The sequence below is a fragment of the Aegilops tauschii genome, chromosome 7, assembly GCF_002575655.3.
Source record: "Aegilops tauschii subsp. strangulata cultivar AL8/78 chromosome 7, Aet v6.0, whole genome shotgun sequence".
NCBI lineage: Eukaryota > Viridiplantae > Streptophyta > Magnoliopsida > Poales > Poaceae > Aegilops > Aegilops tauschii.
In genome coordinates this window covers 82,812,020-82,822,774 of record NC_053041.3, presented here as the reverse complement: position 1 = coordinate 82,822,774, position 10,755 = coordinate 82,812,020, and the positions used below count along the sequence as shown (strand labels likewise).

The 10,755-nt window shown below is 39.0% G+C and overlaps 1 protein-coding gene across 1 annotated transcript; it reads right to left on the bottom strand.

The window, feature by feature from the left end:
- Positions 1 to 392: 392 nt before the first annotated feature.
- LOC109737838 (dirigent protein 5-like) lies at positions 393 to 1,933 on the bottom strand. Its single transcript, XM_020296965.4, has 3 exons — positions 1,464 to 1,933; positions 1,052 to 1,250; positions 393 to 753 (listed from the first exon to the last, which is right to left on the bottom strand). The coding sequence occupies exons 1-3, from the start codon at positions 1,835 to 1,837 to the stop codon at positions 748 to 750; spliced, it is 579 nt and encodes a 192-aa protein (XP_020152554.1). The 5' UTR covers positions 1,838 to 1,933; the 3' UTR covers positions 393 to 747.
- Between the last annotated feature and the right edge of the window lie 8,822 nt (positions 1,934 to 10,755).

The window sequence follows — 10,755 nt, the reverse complement described above, 5'->3', positions numbered from 1 at the left end:
ACAAATTGTCCGAATTTAACAGTTCGAAACAAAGCAAAGTAAAGCATAGTTCAACAATCCGGACATGCTAAAATGAAATAAATGTCTGACCGTGACAGATGCCTCACTTGTTGGTTGGATGAATGGGGTGCGGGGTTTGGGGCGCGACCGGGGGGGGGGGGGGGGGGGGTAGGGCACATCTGCTCATCCATTTCCGATGGATGCATCTTTCTATGCTACCAAATAACATGGCTATCATTTTGCATTATGTCATGGCCGCCTGGGTGATATCTTTGTTGGCAATTATTCTAGACATTGTGGAAAACATTGGGGCTCTGATGGTCCTTGAGGTAAGCTGCTTTCGGGATAGACACTGTTAAGTGTATGAATAACGGTTGTCTTGTGTTCATTAATTTATTTTGCTTTAAGTTTTGATATATGCTTGTCTCATGATTAACACAAATAACATAATTATGTGGGTATAACACTTTCTTAAACAAACAAGCTCCATTATTCCACATCATATCCAGGACATTACATAGACACCAACAAACAGATGGGCTGACACAGATTAAGGACTGGATATACACCGTGCTAGAAACCCACATGATATTTTGAATGAAAGATAGAAAGAGGGTATGCTAACGCATACTCTAATGACACAGGCAGAGCACAACAATGATCCATCACACTACAAGCAAAATGCAAACACATTTTCCCATCAAATTACTGACATTGGCGCTAGTCTTTCCACGGACGAGATGCACCTCAAGCCTGCAGCGAAAAGTGAAACCATGGCTAGTGTCATGTCATGCATTCGTACATAAAGCTTCATTAGTTAATATGCAACACCCTATAAACTAAATGCACAAAACATTTCGACAAGCATTTGATTAGTTAAATATGGCTAATGTTCTTAAAACATAACCTCCCTTAATGCATTTGCACTTGAATGTCCACAAATATCTTAATGTAATGCAGTTTCAGTAGGATAATATGTACGGTACAATCCATTTCCCTTCAACAAATAAAGCATAAGAATTTGAATACAAACTCCTAATATTATACTTACGGCTTGTGTAATATCCCTTGTGAAGCGTACACGAATATTGAGTTCTTTAATACCATCTTCGAAAGTAGAGGCCGGATGATTTGTGAAACTTATTATACCCTGTGCCATAATGAATTGACCAGTTCCGCCGACAATAGACCACTGTCCACTTTCCAAACCTGCTGTTATACCCATCACTTGAAGGGTGGACCCCGCAAACCTGTTTCATGTTCAAAATAGAAAGTTCCGTCATAGGGTCAGAAGTGCATGTAGAGTTTGACAAATACACACTTATTAATATGTGTCTATACACTAGTAAGGTGTGTGAAATCTTTGGCTACAAATATAGTACAGGTAAGGACATAAATTTAATGTTGCAGGCAAAGAACTCATGAAATATACTTAGATATTGAAAAGTAGCGAAACATATTACCTTCCTTGCTGAAACTCTATGTTATGAGTCGTGTACCATCTGTTAGGCTTGGTTAAACCAGCCTGGACATGCACACCTTGTACACGTGCAACAACCGTGTCTCTGGAATTTGTTGTCTCGGTAAGAGTCCAGTCATGAACTATCGTCGTCCCAAACCCAAAAGGAAAACTTGCTTGTAGTAAGGTTTCCTCATTGCGATTTGGGTTGTTTGGCCCGTCGACGAATTGGTGCAAGAACAAATGCAAGTTAACCTCGGTCATACAAGGGAACTGACATGTCTTAAGAGGTGCAATCTCGTCGATGGGGCTAGAAATAGCAAGGATTTGTGGTAGCACTATGAGTAGACAAACCAAGACACCGAATGGACTAGCCATGGAGATGATTGTGTGCAAGAAGTGGAAAAGAGAGAACTGAATGGGCTAGTTGAGGGGGGGGGGGGAGTTGTATCTCGTTGTGTTTTGTGAGAAAATAAGAGGGTAGATGTATCCTATATATAGAATGCTTGGAGTGCTAGTGCCTACCTCTGGTGGGTTTCTCTTGGGCCTTTAATTAGTGTTGTTTTAGACTTTTTAACACCCTATGCAACTTAGACCTGTAATCCAACTAAGGATGTAACATGACTAGTTTTCCATGTCAGGATTAGGTATGGTTTTTTTATCCGCATAAGGATGTCTCACAAGCCAACTATCCAAATTCACTATAATTTCTAAATATTGGTAAGTTTATGGTTCTTATGGTTATATAAATGCTTATCTCATCAAAGAATGAACTAACAAGCAATAGTAAATTATACCATATATGTAGAACATAATAATTTGGAATATACATGGGCCACTTTAAGTATTTAGATATGTGCATCTAATAAATAGACAAATTCATATAGTGTATACTTAAACACAAGGTATATACACCACCTTTGTACAACATACCGATAAAAATTGTAAAAGCTATAAATAAATGGGATTTCTATTTTCATGCCCCTCTTTGCTTATATCTAGGTGATTTATCCTTTTGATGCACTTAGCAACTTTCAATTGTAACAAAGAGGGAAACATATATTATAAAAGAAAAAATTATCCGAAAAATAAAAGCTAGTTGGCCAACGGACAATTACAGAAAGTGCAAGATTGCTCGGCATCAACTAATGCAAGCAATGGATATGGATTCATTTTGACTAGCATCTTAATAAGGTATATTCGTCATTTTTAAGCTAATTTAAATGTGTCAAGTCAGATAGTTGGTGTACGCACATGTACGCCTTAGATACGTCGGTACTTGCCTTGGTTTGCGTACAACCAAAAGACACAATTATATTTCCATGGAGTAGTTGCATATATATAGGACGGCTGTTTGGGACACCTAGGTGCCCAGGCTCCTTACTTCTCTATCTTCGGATTACTTTAAGATGTGTGCCATTGTGTTGGGTATAGACACTAACGGGTATACCCGTTTGCAGTATTAAAGGCGGAGAGTTATTGCAATTTACTAATTAATTTCAATTAAATGCATGTTAATTAGCGGCCACTTACTCTAATTTGGACGGAGGTATTAATTAGCATGCACACACCAAATACTTGCTTAGAAAACAAGAAACTGCCTAATTTATTCATGAATGTACGTGTGAAACAAGAAAAAATTTCTGTAGTAATTAATGCATAGAAGGAAATTATTAAAAATTGCCTAATGTTTTTTGTGCATAATAGTAGTATTACTAACATGCCTTTTAAACAGATTTAGGTGTGCGTATAGTGGATATTGTGATTTTCTGCCTCCGCTATGGTATAAGAAAAAACTTGTTTCTCCTTGTACTCTACCTAGTTGTTTTTAGGGTATATACCCAGAAATTATGTGAGGATAATATGTATTTTTTGGTATCATTCATCAGTATCATCACATTTGATACATGTCTATCGTGGTATGTTGTATAGGTATTCATTTATATGAACATAGCATATCATTTGTCGAGGTATTTAGTTTACGTATTTGTATCCACTTATAAAATGGTAATGACATTTACGAGTATGTACCAATAAATTTCACGTCGAGGTATTCACACAAAAATGTTGAGATGCACTGTTATTTTAAAAAAACTTAAGTATCCACTTACAAATATATCGAACTACGTATCTAGGTTTCTAATACATAGAATAAATTATAGGGTATATACGTGCATGCAAATTATTTGGAATAAATTATAGGGTATATATATCTGCATGTATCTAATACCTAGAATAAATCATAGGATATATACGTGCATGCAAATTATTTGGAATAAATTGTAGGGTATATAAAAATACCTTCAATGAATCGTAGGGTATGTACATTTGTAAGTATATGTTCCAATATGTAGAATAAATCATGCAGGAATCATCTACAATTAATGATCGTGGAGGATACAAGTGCATGCACATAGAAAAGGAAAGCAAATTATTTGAAAGGGTAGTAGTGATTATTTCTAAGCAGGAAATGCATTAGCGGGTTGGACCCGAACAAGGTGCCCAGGCACCTAGGTGCCCCAAACATTTTACCTATATATATATATATATATATATATATATATATATATATATATATATATTGTAATTATAATATGCAATTGAACCCCTCAGGGGCGGCTAGCTACATGTATATTAATTTGCTAGTTGTTCACTGCATTATAAATGTCGGTTAATGAAGGCCTTGATGTAGTAATATGAATCTTTAGTCGACTTGCTAGTTGTTCACTGCATAATAATATTACTATGGTAAGATCACGTCACATTAATTAAATTAGAGCATGTAACTATACCAGTCATAAAAAGGTTAAGATCCATTTACTTAGCTTGCATTTATGATATTGATTTTACTTGCAAAGTCTGGCCCAATAGAGAGTAAATTTCGATACGGATCCCCAAAAATTAAACCAAGTTATTGAAAATCCGTTCATTTTTCTTTTGCGGCTGTAAAATCCATTTAATTAACTTTCTTCAACAGAGCCGCATACTCTATATTTAATGGATTTACAATACAACAAAACCACCGCTAGAAAAGAAAATTGCATCCCAGTCCTTGGGGATACAAGTTAAAGAGGTTCTTAGCATGTCAGCAACTTGCATTAGTATTGGAATTTATGTAAATGTGTAGTATGATGTGTATCTTACTTGCTAATATTCTGATCTAGAATTCCCTAAAATAAAGGTGAAATAGAGTACATATTTATAAAAGATGATGAATCACTGATTAGCTTATGGTAATATAGATGCTTATCACCTCGAACAGTGGACTAACTAGAACGGAAGAACTTGGAGTATATGCGTGTCACCATTAAGCATTGAGATATGTTCATCTAATAAACAGGATAACCAAATTCATGTAGTGTACACTTGAAACATTGTACAGCTTTTGTGCAACATCTCAATAAAGAGTGTAAAACCTATGGATAAAACATCTTTTGGGACACCCTTTTGACGCACTTAGAAATCTGCCATTGTAACAAAGTGGGCGGCATATATCATATAAGACAATTTATCCATGCAAATAATAGCTAGTTGGCCATAGGCGATTACAAAAAGTGCAAGATGACTCGACATCTACAAATATAGACAAATGATGTGGATTCGTTCATGACTAGCATCTTAGGTCTGTTAGTCAATAGTAAGCTAACTTACATCTGTCAAGTCAGATAGTTGGTGTACATACTTGGCTTGGTTCACGTCCAACAATAAGTATCAATTAGTGTCAAGAAAAGAAACAAGAAGTATAAATTATATTCCCAAGGGGTGGCCGCAGGTATAGTAATTTAAATTTGATTGTTTGAATTGTCCTCTGTACTTCATATATTATTCATGGCAGTGGGCTATAAAAAATTATGACATGATATGATAGTTAATGTGTATTTTAGATAAGATCTCAACAGTCCGCATGTTACCACCACATGAATGTACGTGAGGATTTAGCCATTAGCTATGACGAAAGGTCATGACAATCTACTACAAGTCCATATATGTTATTGTACAAAAGTGGCAACAACTCTGCCATGGATTAAGGGAGAACAAGTGCAATATGTACAGGGAGACAAGGCCCGAAAGCTAGTCAAAAACATAGGGAATGAAAAGAAAAAAATATGGGTCAACAAACAAACACAGTCGGTCGTCGACCCTCCAAAGAAAAGATGGAGTCGTGGTGGCTAGGGCTGCAAGTAAAGCTCGAGGCTCGTAAGCCACTCAAGATCGACTCGTATTTTGTTTCGACTTGAGTTTGATTTGGAAAGAAATGACCTGAGAATGAGCAATTTATGTAGCTCGATCGAGAAACGAGCTAATCATGAGCCAACACTCACTCGCTCGAGTTAGCTCGATAGCTCTACATTATATAATAATATTAAATAATTTTGATAGATATGAAAATAAAATTGTATAATTTTTTCATATACATTGCGTACAACTTTTTTCCATTTTACCTACTAGCGAACATGAAAGCTTGTTGCAGCGCTGATTTTTTTGCCTCAATAAGGTACGTGGCGAGCCATGTGTCAAAAATATCCTGTTATTCTTGGCCAGAGTTTTAGAATGGACGCACCTTCATTTTTCTATTTTTCTGGTTCATTCCGATCTCTTTCTATTAAGTACTAGTCTTCCCTTGAGAGAAAATAAATCAAATTTTACAGTAGTTTCTTTTGTAGCCCATCTTGTTTGAAAAAACGCCTTACATTATGAAAATATCATTTTATTTATCTCAAAACTAGCTCGGAATCTATACAAGTTGAGCACGAGCCACTTTCTACAACTCGACATTGAGGTTCGCTGAATTCAGCTCGCTTGAATTATAGTATAAGCCGAATTGTGCCTACTCCAACTTGCTCGGACTAGACTCGTTTGCATCCCTAGTGGTGGCAAAGACATGGAGGTCAATTGCTTCACGAGAGAGGGTTGCAACTTGAGCCGAGGTACGTGTGGTGGCTCGAAACATTCTTATTGGCCTGACTTCCAAATATTTCACATAATGTAGCTGGCCTCCCCCATTGAGTTACCGTGTGTTTGAACCTTGGGTGGTCTTGGTGTGCAAGAGGATGTTCCGGTTGTAAGAGCATGCACAGCCAGACTTGGCAAATTCGCCCCCCTAAAAGTCCGCGGATGCGCCCGACCAGTGTCCGGTCGTGTCCATTTTGAGCCCTTATTTATTTGTGCATGCAGTCATGCTCCTCATTTATTTCTCATATGTTCGGTCACTTGCATGAGATTGTTGACGATGAAGAGAGAGAAAGAAAAGAAAAATAAAGAAAGAGAAATGGTCGTCCGGAGTGGGCCGTGTGTCTTACATGGCGGACTGATCAGGTGCGTACGGACGCTTCCATGAGCTCTCATATCCTCCCTACATTTGGCCTCAATATGAAGGTCTGCATAAAACCCGGGCGTATAAGGATGATATGAGGGGTCGTATTGCATCATAGTTTTTATTTTCTCTCCTGTATAGTCACTGAACGGGCGCGTCTACGGATGTTTCAGAAGGATTTGGGGAGCCCACCTATAGATCCTCTAAGAGCAAGGATAATGATAGAGCCAACTGCTAGCTATATCTCATTGTCATGTCATCTATCATTGGTCTAAAGTGAAGATATATAGAGATGTACTTTTGTATTAATACATCATCATCTTACACACTCACAAAGTTTCTTGGAGCCCATGCTCGGGGCCGGCTCTTGAACAAGCTTTTCCCCCGCTTTGTAAATAAAGCAACACTCAAAGAAGTACACGGCCGAACAATACAAGATGGTCATGTAACTCTTTTACAAAGCCGATCCTTAGATATCTGACACACGCAAAACGCACACGACTACGCTACCAGTAACGAGCACTAGAAGAACTAAACATCCCTACGCTACGACCTAGCACACCTAAACTCCACGAAAACACCCCCAAGAGGGAGAACGGCGTAGAGTGTCGCCGCTGTCGAGTCCAAACTGGACAAAGGACTTCACTCAGGTCGGCTCTGAGAGGGGGTCAAGGGCGGCCACGTATTAGCTTTGGTGGAAGGTCATGACTATCTACTTGACCCATGCATATAAGCTTAAAATTGACGCGAAGACCTAAGATAGTCAAATTGAAGCCATATTGTTTTGACCGTTAGTATATTGCCGACAGATCTTGTCTTTATGTAGGCATCCATAGGCCAAATAAGTAACTCTTATTTATGGATGGACCTGTATGCCATCATATATTATGGGTGTGGACAGTATGTCAAGTGCATCCATGTTATAATCACTATGGATGCTATATAGATGTGGTGCTTGTATCTTAGTTCCTTATCCATTGGACACATATATCTCAATGCTTAGCCTGTGGTATAGATAACATGATGTGGATGTGCCATCAAGAGAATATTTCCAAATCATCTGATCTACAGATGTACTGTCTATAAATGTCGGTTAAAGAAGTCCTTGATGTGGTAAGATTATGAATATTTAGTCGACTTGCTAGTTGTGCAATGCATAATAATATTAATATGGTAAGATCACGTCACAGTAATGAAATTATAGCATGTAGCTATACCAGTTATGAATATGTTAAGATCCATTTAATTAACTTGCATTTATGATATTGGTTTTATTTGCAAAGTCTGGCCCAATAGAGAATAAATTTCCATAGAGATCACCAAACGTTAAACCGAGTTGTTGAAAATCCATTCAATTTTTTTGGGTGAAAAATCCATTTAATTAACTTTCTACAACAGAGTCCTATGCTCTATATTTAATGGATTTAGCAATACAAGAAAAACCACCGCTAGAAAAGAAAATTGCATCCCGGTCCTTGGAGATAACTATGTATTGTGCGACCTGCAATGGATAAACGTCAATATCATACATACAAGTTAAAGAGGTTCTTAACATGTCAGCAACTTGCACTAGTATTGGAATTTCTGTAAATGTACAGTCTGATGTGTATCTTACCCACTAATATTCTGATCTAGGCTTCCCTAAAATTAAGTTTATATATAGTACATATCTATCAAAGCTAATTAAGTACTGATTAGCTTATGTTTATATAGATGCTTATCACCTCGAACAATGGGCTAACCCAAACAGAAGAACTTGGAGCATATGTGTCACTATTAAGCATTGAGATATGTTAATATAATAAACAGGATAACCAAATTGATGTAGTGGACACTTGAAACATTGTACATATGTATATATATATAGCACTTTTGTACAACATCTCAATAAAAATGTAAAAGCTAGGGATAAAACATTTTTTGGGACATCATTTTGACGCACTTAGAAATTTTCCACTGCAACAAAGAGGGCACCATATATCATATAAGACAATTCGTCCATCAAATAATAGCTAGTTGGTCAATGGACGATTACAAAAAGTGCAAAATCACTTGGCATCTACTAATACAGAAAAATGATATGGATTGACTAGCATCTTAGGTCTATCCGTCAATATTAAGCTCAATTACATCTGTCAAGTCAGATAGTTGGTGCGCATACCTGGCACGGTTTGCGTCCAACAAGAAGTATTAATTATTGTCAAGAGAAAAAACAAGAAGTATCAATTATATTCTCCAGGGGTGGCGGCAGGTATAATATTTTAGATTTGATTATTTGAGTTGTCCTCTGTACTTCATATATTATTGATGGCAGTGGCCTCTAAAAAAATTATGACATGATTTGATAGTTAATGTGCGTTCTAGATAAGATTCTCAACAGTCCGCATGTTACCACCACATGCATGTACGTGAGGACTCAGCCATTAGCTGTGACGAAAGGTCATGACAATCTACTACAAGTCCATATGTGGTATTGTACCAAAGCGGCAACATGTCTACCATGGATTTAGGGAGAACAGGTGCAATATGTACAGGGAGACAAAGCCCGAGAACTAACCAAAAACATAGATAAATGAAAATAAAAAGATGGGTCGACAAACAAACACAGTCTGTCGTCGACCCTCCAAATTAAAGAAAATGAAAACTACGGTTGGATTGGAGTTGTGGTGGCAAAGACATGGAGGTCAATTCTTCACGGGAAAGGGTCGCAAGTTAAGTCGAGGTACGCGAGGTGGCCTGAGACATTCTTATTTGTCTCTCTTCCACATATTTAACATACTGTAGATAGTTGGCCTCCCCCATTGAGTTACCATGTGTTTGAGCCTTGCGTGGTCTCGGCATCAGCGACGGAGGCAGGGGCCTTGGCCCCCTATGCTCTCACAAATAAAGCTGTATGTGTTCCTAATCCTCCATTTTCAAACATTATTAGCAAGATTTAGATGAGTTGGCCCTGTCTAACATTATACTAGCTTACCCCCGCGCGGCGGCACGCCGTGCCCGTCGATACGGTGCGGTTATATGGATTATGTTTCTTCTTTGTATAATAAGTGTTGTTATTTTAGAATACCAGATGATCGCATGAAAAACTATGGATGCACGGAAAAAAAAGATGAGAGGATGATGCATGTGAACAAACGGGGGAATACACGATGACACATCTCTAGTAGGGATGATTTATTTTGCTGAACATGGTGCGAGTCATTGCCAGATTAGATCATCTGGTGTAGCCTCCCATTGGATTAGCTCCTATTATGAAGTAGTAAAGAGACACAAATAGTCGGAATTATATATATACCGTATGTAGTTAATATTCTTTTCCTTCTTCCATACAATTTTTTTACTATCACCGAGAAGTGACCGAGCCAAGCAGGTGGCCAATCTCGTGCACTGTCGCCGACTACTCCAGGGAAGCGATCGCGTCCAGCGACGCCAGGGACACGTCGCCGGCGGTCACCCATGCCTTCGAGGCGCCCAAGTGGAACCAGCTCGCCGGCGTGCCCGTGAGCCGTCGAACACCTCGCCGTCCCGTGGTGGACGTCGACAACCTCCACATGGTAGCGACAATGATGCAGTTTCACGCTTGGCGGAGTAGCAGCGACGGAGGCTGCAACTCCTCCCCGGCAAGCCCGGAGGTGCAGCGTGGGGAGAGCCCGCGGGAAGCCACTCTGAACCTTGGAGCGCGGCTCCACAACTCGTGATGGGCGAGCTTGCTCCGTACTACACGTCGAAGAAAGGAGGAGCCTAGGACGGGGGGCATGCCCGTCGAGGCGGTAAACGAAGCTCCTTTCCATCCCACACGAGAGAAGCAGAGAGAGGCTCGATGTTTTGCGCCGATGCTATTTCTCGGTGGTGCTTCGGTTGAGATGTGAAAGCGAGTGATGACCACAGAGAAGAGGAAGGAGAGATTTATACATGCTTATGGCGGTGGACGATTCAACCGAAATCTTCCGGAAAACACCTCGATCATCAAGTGCGGTAAGCC

Excerpts from the sequence above, each read along its gene's own strand:
- LOC109737838 (XM_020296965.4), bottom strand. The coding sequence starts at position 1,837 with ATGGCTAGTCCATTCGGTGTCTTGGTTTGTCTACTCATAGTGCTACCA. Across the intron at positions 1,251-1,463 it reads ATAGAGTTTCAGCAAGGAAG|GTTTGCGGGGTCCACCCTTC; the intron begins GTAATATGTTTC and ends AACATGAAACAG.